This window comes from Festucalex cinctus, chromosome 8 (assembly GCF_051991245.1).
Source record: "Festucalex cinctus isolate MCC-2025b chromosome 8, RoL_Fcin_1.0, whole genome shotgun sequence".
Lineage (NCBI taxonomy): Eukaryota > Metazoa > Chordata > Actinopteri > Syngnathiformes > Syngnathidae > Festucalex > Festucalex cinctus.
In genome coordinates this window covers 7,459,528-7,473,939 of record NC_135418.1, presented here as the reverse complement: position 1 = coordinate 7,473,939, position 14,412 = coordinate 7,459,528, and the positions used below count along the sequence as shown (strand labels likewise).

General features: G+C 39.3%; 1 protein-coding gene across 7 annotated transcripts in view; it reads left to right on the top strand.

Annotated features, from left to right (window-relative positions):
- Window positions 1-14,412, top strand: part of fhit (fragile histidine triad diadenosine triphosphatase) — a 208,697-nt gene that overhangs the window by 34,858 nt on the left and 159,427 nt on the right. For 3 of the 7 annotated variants that reach the window (XM_077529548.1, XM_077529546.1, XM_077529547.1), the window contains exon 4: window positions 53-176. The exons of 3 other annotated variants lie outside the window; for them this stretch is intronic. In XM_077529548.1, coding sequence (XP_077385674.1) covers window positions 71-176 — 106 coding nt within the window. In that variant the 5' untranslated portion in view covers window positions 53-70. Of the gene's footprint in view, window positions 1-52; window positions 195-14,412 lie in introns of all 7 variants that reach the window. One more of the 7 variants, XM_077529549.1, reaches the window with a different exon arrangement.

Here is a 14,412-nt window from a genome sequence, read left to right as displayed (position 1 = left end):
CGTTTATTCATTATGATGTTACCGACCACCCGCTGTCTCTGCATCTGTTCAGGCCTTCAGTGAGTTTGATATGTCGACCCTGCGTTTTGGACAACACATTATCAAGGCCTCTGCTGTGTTCCTGCAGACAGAATTGTCCTTTGCGCTCGTCAACAGGAAGCCTGTGGTGCCTGGACGTATCCTTGAACCCCTAGGTGAGAGGTAGGCCTGCAACAAAAGATTAAATGGACACAAAAAAAAATCACAGGTCATGTAGAGTGAAAATTCTGATTTCAGTGCCACACAAGCATTGACCAGCATGCTACTGTATAAAAAATAAATTGGCACGTACACATACAAACTCCCGATGCACACTTCTAGCTGCAAACTGTAAAGTAGGCATATTTAGAGACATATAGATAGACAAACACTTTCCAACCAATTATGTATGACACGCACACACACGCACATGCATAGTAATGTTGGCTAATTTGTTCATACCTGATAACATTTACTGTCACACAAAAGTCATGAATGGCACATGCCAACACACAGTATGTATATACCGGCACTCAACAAAAATATAAACACAACACTTTTGCGGTTCTGACCAGACCCCCCCCAACCCCCAATTAACCTATTTGCTCCCAATAATGTGTACATACGTTTTTTTTTAATGTTTTAAGTGTCCCAAAGACGTATTTGTACGTACGTTTTTTTGTTTCATTTTTGTAATGCTAGAGCATACAGAAGGCTTTGATGCAGCCTCTCAACTGCAAAGAACGGTTGCAGAAATGGTAGTTATTACACAAACGGCCAGCAGGTGGCAGCAGCGCAAAGGAGACATGTACAGGGCCATGTAGGGAAAAAAAAGCTCAATTAGAATTTTAAATAGATTTGTGAAAACTGATGAAACTTAGCTCTCGTCTAATGTTAATGCTGCAAAACGGAAACAGAAACATACTGTTTTTTCTGATGAAAGAAGAGACTTTAATCTTTCTTTTGATAGGTTCCATGCTTTTATAGCAATAGAACACAATATTCTGTGGGCCTTGCAAAATCAGTCAAGATCCAGTAAAACAGCCGGGAGCGAACGGGATTGCCTCTGTGAAAATGGCTGGGAGTGAATGAGTTAAACACAACTGCACCTTTCAGAGTGGCCTTTTATTGTGGGCAGTCTCAGGCACCCCTGTGCACTAATCATGGCATCTAATCAGCAACTTAATATGGCACATCTGTGAGGTTGGATGGATTATCTCGGCAAAGGAGAAGAGAAGCACTCACTGTCACAGATTTGGATTGGTTTGTGAACAATATTTGATGTTATGATGTTATGTTATGTGTTATGATTTGTGGGAGGTTGTGGACCTGAGTGGAGGAAGGCGAGGAGAGACGTGGCGGATGTCGTCTTAAATAAGTTTTAATTTAACTCAGAACGAAGTGTAAGACAAAATACAAGTACAAAACAAAAGTTGGGAACTTACTACTTTCAAACTAAACAGGCAGGACTCAGAGGCATAGGGAAACAAGGTGTGATGATGACAACAACAACAAAGACTTGACAAGGACTTAACGAAAGCAGGGAACTAAATACACATACTAACGAGATAACGAGACACCTGGACAGGACACAAGTGGCTTGGGGAGCTGATTGGATAAACACAAGGGAATGAAAAACAAGCACAGGAGGACATGATAAAACTTGATGAGACAGACAGAAAAGGAAACACAAAGAAAACATGACCAAAAAAACACAAACCAAAACCCAGACCATAACACTGGTTATATTGTGTATGTGGAAAAAGGTTTCGATTTTTGAGTTCACCTCATAAAAAAATGGGAGTAAAAACAGAAGTGTTGTGTTTCTATTTGTGTTGAGTGTAGAATAATGTTAGCTGTAGCTAATTGTAAACTTGGCAATTGCGTTTATACATGTTAACACATACTATACTATTTACACAGTACTCATGAATATACAAACTTACTTTAGGTCTAAATTGTGTTGGTTGTTGCGAGTCAAATAGGTTATGCGGCATAAGCAGTGTTAGCAAACAGTCTGTGTTCGACTAAATATACATTCCTGACAGTTAACAAGAATAAAAGCTTTCCACAGGAAATGAAATGAATGAGTCATTTTAGACCCACTTATGGAATTTCGGGGTCATTATAAGGCAAGTTAAAAATTCAAATGGTACAGTAGGATGCCAGAAACATGTTTTTTTATGAGTACCTGGGATGAAAAAACATGAGAATCATTTTTATTACAAAGATATTGTGAGAATATGACCTTGCCAAGTCATTTTTGACCCCTCCTTCGTCTAAGGCTTAATCACTAGAAGACTCACATAAGGCTGATGTCATCTGCTTGTAGGAATTTAAAATTGTACATGTACAAAAGCAACCATTTCTGGACTAGACTGTATTCCTCGCTAAATCTCCATTGTTGTAGTGCTGCAGTAATACTCAAGGCATGGATGGCTCTTTCTCTCAGTTTTCAATCACTTCTTCCCACTTTCTGTTTCTGTCTCTCTTGCTCTCTCTGATTCTCTCTCTCTCTCTCTCTTTCTCTCTCTCTCTGGCTCTCTCATACACGCTCACATGCGTATGCGCATGCACACGCACACATGCACAGTTTACTCTTGTCAGTTAAATTTGGTTATTTGACACTTTTGGTTTCATAATTAATTTTGGAGAGTTGTGGGTGAATGATCTGGACACACAGTGACCCCTTTCTTATAGTAACCTTAATTGGTTAAGATAATTCTAGTTCTAGTGATAAAATAATTTCAAATGCATGAAATGTATCTACATCCCTAAGGGCTGAAGAATGTTCCAATTTCAGGCCCACTGCTCCGCTGGTGATGCTAATGTAGGCCGTAAGCACGTTTGAACATGGAACCTACAGCGAAATGTTGGTTCGCAAACTAAATTTGTTCTGAGACCCCGCATAGAAACTGAAACATAAGAACAGAAAGAATGTTTCCCATTGAAATGAACGAATAGAGAGAAAAACAAGAGGGGAGAGAGACTTGTAGAAAGTTCAGAAAATTACAGATACTGGGAAGGAAGAGAACATTTGTAATAAATGGTGATCACCAAAAAATCAAAATGTACCGGACAGTGTCATCTTTGTTTATTCTTCCCACTTGGAGCGTATATTAAAATTGATTATGGCTCAATGACAAATAAAGCTTCTAAAAAGGTATTTTTAAAAATGTTTTTTCATTATCACATATTATTGAGTCCAGAAAAATATGTCTAAACAAGTCTCATTTACTGAATGTTTCTGTTTTGAGTTATTTTTTTAACAGTATTTTTAACTTCAAAACTAAAAAAAAAAATGTCAGGTGGTGCTCCCAAGTATTTATGAAAACTTTATTTTTTAAGATGAATTCTTAGGCAACTATTCATTACAGCAGTGTTTCCCAACTTTTATTGAGCCAAGGCGCATATTTCACATAGGAAAAATCACACGGCACATCATTTAGTAAGATAATACTAATTGTGTTAATTGTACCTTCTCTCATCTAGTGGAAGAATATTTGATTGTCTCGCCTCTTACTGTATGTAGTTGGCAAAGTAAAGTAATAGATGACAAGACAGATAACCTCTTAATGACAATTCAGCATACTCAATGTTATTTAACGGAGTAATACGTAACCCTGCTTTGTGATGCTGTAAAAATATGTTGCGCTTTTTTGGCCTTACCTTGGACTCTCTTTCTATTTGAGATGAAATATGTTTGGCTGCGCTGACCCTTGAGTTTGTGTGATCCTGTTCCAGAAATTCATTACAGTCTATAACATGTATAGTACATTTTCTTCAGGTATATGCTTTTCTGTTTCCCAAGAGGTGTTCGCACACATTTACTGTTCCAATTCCATTAAATGTATGATTAGTATGTCCGGCTTTGGTTGGTAGAGACTGGGTAAGTGGCTGCAATTAGCACATGCAGTAGGATCATCCTCATTATTCTGTGATCTTCTGGCACACATTAGCAAATTCTCCAGCATGAATTGCAAGAACGATGACTTTTCTCAAAAGAGCACGTTCAAGTGTTTCAAAGTGATAATAATGCAAATGTCAGAAGAGCTGTCATTTGAATAGTCTACATTGTTCCTTCCATTTTTATTTTTTTTTAAATATTGCTAAAAACAGAAAATAACAGATAAATGGCACATGGTGCAGATGTTGTGTATTTAAAGGGGAAGTCGACACCAACCCCCCCCCCCCCGAAAAATGAAAATAAAAACACTCTTGAAAAAAATATGTTCTATGCAGCCGTTAGTGGAATAGTGGAGTTAAGCGCCAAAACCCAGTTTTTTTAATTTTATTTTTATTATTTTTTATCATCAATATCAGAAGGCGGCCGTTTTGTCACTTGCTGTCGAGTGAAAATGACATTACATTTGTCCAGGTCTCAGGTAACAACCAATCACAGCTCAGCTTCAGAAAACAGGTGAGCTGTGATTGGTCGTTGCCTGAGCCCTGGGAAACTGTGATGTCATCTTCAGTGGACAGCAGGTGGCAAAATTACCACCTGAGATGGATAAAAACGGCTGGATTTTGCTGCATAACTCATATTCCTCAAATGTAATATTAATCAGACTGTCATGTTTAGACTAGTGAGATCACATATAACATAAAATTGTCAAAACATGTTTAAGGTTGACTTCCTCTTTAAACACAACTTTTTTTTAGTGTGACAATTCCAAGACACACGTGCATAGTAGCACGTTATGTGGTGGATGGATTGTTTCAACAGAGGCACCCATGAATCTTCAACTCATTTGTTGGACCAACATGAGAACTCGGTAATGTGTTGTGATAACACGGAGGGACAGAGGAGCGAGGCGGGGGTGACCGTTTCTGTTGTCTGCACATTAGTCTGGCCAGAGTGAACTAAGCACTGCTTAGGGTCCGATGACAACTAGAGGGCAGAAATAGAGGGCCCAAGAATAAAATTTTGCTTAGGGCCCCAGGGAGGCTTGATTCTGACCATAACATAGCCTTGTCTAATCGGAGTTGTGATTTGTGGCTCAATCCTTTGTGCACACCAAGCTGTGCATGGATCACTGGTGCTTGCATGCTACAAACAAATCGTCATCAGCTTGTCTGCACTAAAGGATTTGCTATTTCTTGACCTTTTCTGTCTCCTTCATCTCTGATGGGTTTACATTCCTGTCTTACCTCAGGGCATTGTTTGTTTGTTAGTCTGAATTGAGGCGGATATTTTACCAAGCCCCTGCAGACATGTCACAGCCTGATTTCATTGTCAAAACAGGCGGGCCCCGCAATGCCGATCAGGTGTCTTTTGAGCGACCAGATGTGAGGACATTGCACACGGAAGAACAAATGGGATCAATCATGCAAAGCATTTTTGTCTTACTAGGAGTCGGGTCTCATCTATCGATCTAACAATCTAAATTCAATTTTTTTATGTTGTGCCTGAAACAAATCCAATTTCCCAACTATCTTTATCTTTTAGCCAAACATATTAGGCAAGGCAAAGCAAGTTTATTTGTATCGCACATTTCATACACAAGGCAACTCAATGTGCTTTACACAAGGAAAGACAACACATACAGGTAAGCATCAACCAACACAGTAGTTAACATTCAAAGGAAGAAGAGAAAATAAAAGTAGGTTACAAAATTTCCTAAAAGAACATACATTGACAATGTTAAAACAGTATACATTAAACTTTAAAAACATTTAGCATAAGGAAGTTTAAGAATAACAAGAATAATTTGAAAGGGAAAAAACATGATTAATTAAAACAGTTTAAAAGTCCTTATTCAAAGGTATGAGAAAAAAAGCAAAGTTTTCAAGCTGGATTTAAAAGCATTTGCACTCGGGGCTGACTTCACTTCTGTTGGCAGCTTATTCCATTTGTGTGTAGTATAATAGCTAAATGCAACTTCACCATGTTTGCTTGGAACTCTGAGTTCCAGTAGTTGGCCCAAGTCTGTAGATCTCAGAGCCATGATGGGTTTGAGCTTGTCAGGGTTACCTGTTTGACATCTATTAAACACTACACACAAAAAGGAGAGAAGACACTCAGTTCAGAGCTCGCGAGGAGAGAGGAGATGAACTGACTGATACAATTCACTCCTGCACTCTCTGAAGATTCCTCTCCTCACACTCTCTATTTATTTGCTTTTCCATGACATTTCCACGCCCCTAGTTACATGGGTGTTCCAACCCTAAGAATGCAAATGCATGGCATAGTTGGAACACAGTGTACTTGTTTGTCTATGTGTTGTGCATGTGAGTGGATGATTTCGAAGTACATGTGTGGTCAAGTTTGCAATCATTTCTTAACAGAAAACATGCAACCTCAGCAGACTGGCTCGAACCATTTTGCTGCGTTAGATGTGGTTCTTCCACTTTTTGAGTCATCTTCAGGCTATGTGAATGTGAGTGGGAACAGAGCAAAGCATTCTTCATTGCAAATAGAAGCAGTTCTTCGTTGCAGCAAATATATAAGATAACATGGCTAGGCTATGTGAATGTGAGTGCAAAGCAAAGCATTCTTCATTGCAAGCAGAAGCAGTTCGTCATGCTCAATCAGCATTTCTTGATTATATTCAGGACGCAAACCATTCAGTGATTTCTAGACCAGTAGCAGAATTTTAAAATCTATTCTACAGCTAACTGGGAGCCATTGTTACGCCTTAAAGACTGGAGTGATATGTTCTGATCTCTTTTTTTGGTCAGAACTCAAGCTGTAGCATTCTGAATGAACTGCTATGCAATTGTCTGATGTTATTTCAAAAGAGTCCAGTCAGAAGTCCGTTACAATAAAAAAAATAATAATAAAATAAATAAATAAATAAATAAATAAAAGAGTCTGCTGGAGATAAAAGCATCGATACGCTTCTCTTGTTCTGCTTGAAGCATGCAGTCCTTCAGTCTGGATATGTTTTTCAGCTGGTAAAAGGTTGTTTTAGTAATTTATTTAACATGATTGCTGAAGGTCAGGTCTGAGTCTATAACACCCCAAGATTTCAAACTTCTTTGGATTCTAAAAACAGTGACTCAAGGTGTTTTCTCACAGCAATCCTCTTTTCTTTATTGCCAAAAACAATGACCTCCGTTTTGTTTTCGTTTAGCTGAAGTAAAGTTTGGTTTATCCAGGTGTTAATTTGCACTAGTGAGTGACACAATACGTTAATTGCACTGCTGTCATTTGGGGACATTGATGAATACAGTTGTGTGTCATCTGCATAACTATAGGTGCCGACTGCCGAGGGACATACACAACAACACCAACACTAAATGCCCGAAACTGCCCGATGAGGGGTGAGTGATTTTAAAGTAATATAACTACACCGGGCGTCCGTCTACCGTAAACATCATGAGCACTTCCTACAGAACAGCGAGGTCTCGCGAGACGGGACATTCCGCAAATTGCGCCTCAGAAGCGAAACTCTCGTCAATGGAAACACCGACAATTCGAAATTGTACTTTATCAAAATAGTACAACATCACTTTTATTTTTGCGAAAAAGGGAAATGGAAACGCACCTTCAGATAGTCAACACTGGCGAGAAGAGTGAAGAAAAGTTTCAGGCACCTTTGGCTCACAGTTGGACGGACGGACGCAGCAACAATAGCCACAAACAACTGAGAGCACTGCACAATTAAAACATTTCTTTGTTTCCCTTTTGTGGCGTACTTCACGACAGTTGAAATGTGTAATTGTATTGCAGTATGACCTACTATTGTCAGCGACTAAATGTGAGGACATTATAAAAATGAAGCAAAACGCACCCACACTACGTGTGGACTATTGAAGGGTGGCCTCATTTTCTTCAGTGGAGATTGTGTTTTATAATTAAAATATCCCATTGGCCTGCTCCAGCTGTGCTGCTGAACTCGTCAACGTTGTCTGTGCCGCTGAGAGATAGCACATTCGGCTAGATAGCTTAAATGGAATGTGCATCCTTCACAAAGCACATTTTATTCCAATTCATTCCACAGAAAAATAAGCAGTAGCCTGTTGTCTCTTTGTTTCCAACTTACATAAATATGCCCTTTCACACAGCAAGAACTGTAGATGGAAACTGGTAACTTTTGCAAGAACCTTCCCGTGGAGGGTATAACTTTAGATGCCCCAAGGAAGGAAAGTTTTCTTTTGGTGTGGGGTCATTAACAAGTTTTCTGATTAGATACTTGCTGTATTATACTGATTATGCAGCCTACAACTGTTCTTGTGCACAATACGGTTTAGATTTGACATTTTTAGATCATGCCATGAGATCGAGGACTCCTGGACAAAAAGCTGCTGTAGATGTGGATGGACAGGACAGTGGAGTGCAGTCTGTTTCTTGTTTGTTTCTCCCTGAGGAAGAGTGCACAGGAAACTGCAGAATGAACATTTATGCTAAAGTAGCTACAATTCTGGCTAGTTTGTGTTAGCTGCTTTCATTGGCACAGATTATCACAATGAAAAAGGTCATAAAAAGAAAGCCAAAACACAAAAATATGGTCCTGTTTGTTTTTACATGTTGTAACATAACTGTGTTGACTTGCTTTGTCATAATTTTTGCTGAGTGAACATGACAAACACTCACTTGAGTTCAGTCTCTCTTTCTTTCCATTCAATATACTTCCAAATAATGGCGGATGATTTCTTTTTTGCCACATTGAATTGTGTTCTGCGAGCTCCTGAACTTCTTTCCATCCTAATTGCCTGCATGCAATTTTCGGAAGGGAAAACTCATATCTTTGATTTTGAAATATTAATACCATTGTAACAACTATTGCCTAAGTTCCACTCTACCCTCTAATTTTTTTTTTAAGTTTGCTTCTCCTAAAGCAAATTCTCTGCAGTGCATGAATATTCCACTGCCCAGACAGGATCCAAGCCTGGTCAGCTCTGCAGGTGGTCACCCAGCCACCAACAAAACTCTTTTGAAGCCGCTGACCAGGTGACAAAGAAATTTATACGTCTGCCGAAGGAGTGTATTCAAGCAGTCTTCTCGGAGCCCGAACAAATGGCTCCAATGGTTTGGAATACACAAATGACCGATCAAAGGAATGTTCATGACTTCTTATCAATCACAAAAGGATGTTCTGGCGCCTCGCCCTTCCCGGAACGTCTAGATGGAGCAACAACACCTCCAAGTGGTGAAACTTGGAACTATCCTTAGTGACAATTCACATAAGTAACCGCATTTTACACATTTATACCATGATAATTCTTGACAGACAACTGAACTACGAATGATTCATGTTATATCTTTGTGTGTATGAACATCCTATTTCATTTGTACTCCATAAAGAATGAAAGGTAATCAATATCTCTCAGTTCAGTCAGATTAGACAAGTAGAAGTTACCTCACAAGTTAGTTTATGATGCATTAATTACGATGTGTGTTAAACGGGTTGTGTGGGAAAACTGATTTGCCAGACTGACCAAATTTAATGCCAAATTATTAATCTCTTCAATAATTTTCCTCTTAAAGTCTGCCCGAGCGAACAGAAGGGTGTGCCATCACCTGCTGAAGCCCCACCCAGAGACTTTAAAAGGATGAGCAGACCTCTGCTCACTCTCTTGCTCCTCTTCCTGCTCTCCCGCCTCCTCCAAAAACTCTGTTGCACGACCTGCAAGTGGTCCAGCCTGCTCGAACTCTCTTTGTTCCAAGAAACTTGCCAACCACGTGGCCCTTTTCTTTTCTGGCAGCAGAGAGCGGACCCTCGCTCCACGCCACGCCAAAGCAGGTGCAAACTGCAACACTGACTAAAGACTCTTTTGTTTTTTGTTTTGTTTTGTTTTGTTCCACCATCGGCTTGCCCGCCCGGACTTCACGGCGCCGGCGTACACTTGCAACGTATCGCCGGGCTCAAGGTTGTGCACCTAAGCCGCGCACCTCACGTGCTATTCGGTGGCGCTCCGCCGCAGTGCCAACGCACCTCCAACGGCTGGCCTTCCCCGTACGCAGGCGCGTACTGACCGAGCTGCAACACCTGAACTCGGACAGCTGCCCAGCAGAACCAACCTTGGCGAGAATCAACCTCGCCGGATCGCCGGCCAATCAAGGCACGAGCCGCGCAACTACGCCAGGCCCGCGAGCGGCTTTCCCGTGCTCACCTGTGGAATAAACTTTTTTTTTATTTTATTTTCTTGCCTTTTTGGAACGAACATTGACTATTTTTCCCCCCTTTTTTTGAAGACCTTTCTGCTCGTTCGACGCAACTCCCATTCTCGTAAGTGCGCTTGATTCCTAGCTCGGCGTATCCACTGCGTGCAACTTACGTTTGAAACATATCACAGATCTGGCAGGTCAAATTTCTCTTTTCCCTTGTTTCCTCATTCATTTGCATTCCTTCCTTATTTTCATTCGCTTTATTTTATTCCTTTTCTTCTGACGGTAGAATAGTTAGATAGGCAGTGTTTTGATTCTGTAGTGTAGCAATCGTGAATAAATGCATGTTTTACGAACTTTATTCCGCCTAAGTCATCTGTGTTTCCTAGTGGATTATTATTCTTTTGTCAGTACAACGAACCACTGAGTATCGAGTGTGGCGACTTTAGATTATAAATGACTGATGAAAGAAGGATTTTGGTCGTTGTTTGCTCCTGCTAACCCAAAGCAAAACCAACGTGGTGCTCCAGAGGTTATCGAGGTAAATACAATTTACCTCTGTAACGTCCAGATTATTAATTCGTCCAAAAGACGACCCAATTATTGCTACACCATGAATATATAAATCTATGTATACCGGAGCTACCACAACAATTAATAGTTTAGCTCTACAGCACATATAACCAGCTATGTGCGGTTTAATGGGAAAACAAAAGGATATCAGAAGGGGCAATGCCAACACACACGCATGCACGCACGTACGCACACACAAATGCATGCTCCAAATAGTTTGTGGCATGATGTAATGTTGCAGATTAGATTCCCATCAATTAAACAAAGACACACCTTTGTTTCTTTATACCAGTATTGGTAATATCAAAAGCGGGTGGCAAACATAAGGCCCTCGGGCTGGATCAGGCCCGCAAAGGGGTTTAATCCGGCCCGCGAGAAGACTTTGTAAAATAAAAAAAAATTGTAATGTTGGACCAATTAATCAGCCAGCCACAATCAAATATATAAATTTGTAATTTCCAAAGCAGTCCTCAGATGAGTAATGTAACTCGTACACGGAATCGCCGTGGAATCATTATTTTACACACAACTTAAAGTTATGGTTTGATTACATTTTTTTTTTAATTCATAGACCAACATAAACGTGTTAAATACAACACAAATTCAATTACTGGTAACACAAATACATATGACAAGGATTAACATCCTTATGACTTCATTAACTGTGCCACACAATGCATTCTGGGAACCATATATATATATATATATATATATATATATATATATATATATATATATACACATATAATAATCACAGAAAAATGTTGCATTAATCACTTATTAACGCATATTAATCGCACTATTTTTTTTTACCGCACTTGAGCCTTGACCGTAACCGCGGATGGTTACATTGAAGGCTGCGCAGGTCAGTGATTAGGTCACTGCACGGCACTTCCTGCGCCTGTTGTTCCAAAATGAGCGGGGTGACTCCAGTTGGTGTTATGGTAATGATTCATTGCATGCGCTAACCTTGAGTGCCCTCTTGTGACCTGGGGAAGCAACTGTGAAGAGTGAAAATAAATGGCCGCGAGCACATTGCCACAGAGCTCAGTCGTGTGTATTAACATAGCCCGCACATACAGCTACCAACACCGTTGGTGTGCTCGGTGGTAAATTTCGCTTTAAAAAACACCCCGTCGGGACTTTAGATAAAACAAAAGTAATTTGCGTTTAATTAATTAATAATTGCTGAATTGCACACAATTGATATGATGCTTTTACGTTTTGAGCAATACACGCATGCATGCAATTGCGTACATGCATTTAATCAATGTTTGCAAATGACATTCAGATAATAAAATGCGTTAATGTCAAAATATTATGGTATTTTGTATTTATTTTATATTACGCGAATACGCAAGTAATTTAGCTGATTAATCGTGATTAATCAAAATTAAAGTGTGATTAATCAGATTAAAAATTGTAATCGTTTGACAGCACTAATATATATATATATATATATATATATATATATATATATATATATATATATATATATATATATATATATATATATATATATATATATGTATTAGGGGTGTAACGGTACACAAAATCACATTTCGGTTCGGTTCGGGTTTTTGGAGTCTTCAGTTCGGTATATTTTCGGTACAAAAAAACCCCCTCAATTATTCTTTTTAAATTTGTTTATTTAGAAAAGATGACAAGTAAACGGTGCATTTTTTAGAAACAAATAAATAAAAGTGACCCATTTGGGTAATATTCAAATAAATTATACAAAAATAAACAAAAGCGACCCATATGGGTGGTATTCAAATAAATTGTACAAAAATAAATAAAAGCGACCCAGTTGGGTGATATACAAATAAATTGTACAAAAATAAAGGCAACCCATTTGGGTGTTATTCAAATAAATTACACTAATCGTTCTTCTAATGAATAAACTAAAAATAATAAAGAAATCCTGTGTAAACTATTAAGGCACTGGAATCTTAGAACACTTTGCAGCAACTGCCTATGACACATCTATCTAACTATTGAAGTTTAAGTTCAAATTGTCATACACTCATCTTTATTATGAGAGTTAAATAGCTCTCTGTCGCGCGCGATGTCCATCCATCTGCGGTGAGTGACACAGCGGACACATTCGACAGCTCGTTGGCAACATTTGCTTTAGTTTTGTCATAAAGTGCGGGTATAACTTTTTGACTAAAGTGCAGACGTGAAGGGATGTTGTAACGGGGCTCCAGAACTTTGACCAAATATTTAAAGCCTGCGCGTTCAATAACTGAGTATGGCCGTAATCCCGTTGCTTTAAAAACACCAATTCCGTGTGTTATTGCTTTGGCCCGATCTGAATTATTAGCAAAAGGCTGTTGAAATGTCGTAACTATCTTCGGTTGTACTAAGTTACTTTTCTGTCTTGTCGATAAGACATTCACAGTCGGGTGATGTCGTTTTAAATGTGTTAGCATGTTTGACGTTCTGCCTGCAACATAGCCGGCGATCTCCGTGTAGCAATGTCGGCAAACAACTTTGGATTTATCCACGCACCTTTGACCAACGGCAGTTTTAACTAAGCCAAAATGTTCCCACACAGGAGACCGAAGTGTATGGGAGGGACCTTCGAGCTCCGGCTTATATGCTTTTGCCATGCGAATACTATTTGTGTGTTACGATGTTCTGTCTCCTCGTCTGTGCCTATCTGCTAACAGCTGGCAAGTGGCGGCGACACTCAATGACATCATCTTCTTTGTCTTTTTCTTCTTCTTCTACTTTCATTTTCGGCAGACAGTGCATTGCTCTCCCCACCAGTCAAAAACATCCGTGTGAAACCTTGCTTACTAGCTTTAGCTCCCCGGCGCATAAACTTAATGAGGGAAAAATACACGAGGAACGGTACGCAAGTGGGCCGAACCGAACATGCCGTACCGAAACGTTTTAATACACCCACGTATACCGTTACACTCTTAATATATATGCAAAATAGCTAGATTTAACGCGTCCGGAACTCATACAGGCAAAGTGTTGCCGCGTTTCATTTGCAGTTGTGTGTGTTTTTTTTTTTTTAACAATAGATTACAGTTGAGCTCCGTAATTTAGGGCTGGCCCAAAAATCGCAAAAATCTGCGTATGATTGACGGCAATTGTTTTTAAGTTATATACCATTATTTTACCGATCCGGCCCACTTGGTAATATATTTTCCTCCACGCAGCCCCTGAGCTAATATGAGTTTGACACCCCTGATCGAAAGGATAAACAACTCATTATCATTCTTTAAAAAAAAAATTTAAAAAAACAATAAAAAAAGAAAAGACTGAGTACGAGTATATATGACTAGAACTCTAAAAGGATATTGGAGGTGGTAAAATAAAATGAGCAGTACTGCATGTTGAATGTCCATTTTCATCAAATATAATTGTGGTGTGATTTTGGATAAAGAAAAAGAGAATGTCCAAAATAACTTGTGTGCATCAAGCACATTCTGCACATTTTATTAATCTTCCAGACTTCCACCGCCACCTTGGATAAATATGTGTCAACTCTACGTACCATTGTAATGGAGTGCCAAATTAGATGTTGGTTATTACAATCCTCATCATAAAACCGCTGACACAGTACATTTGGCATAGACACACACATCCACAGCAGTGACTATATAAGCTCCCAAACAGTATTGCAGATGATTAGGTTTATTAGCGGTTGTATTTGCCGATAGGTCTGAAGGAGCAGTTCCACATTTGGAGGCTATTAAATGGCCTTAACTATACCTCACAGCCTCCAAGTATTGATGGAGTAAATGTTG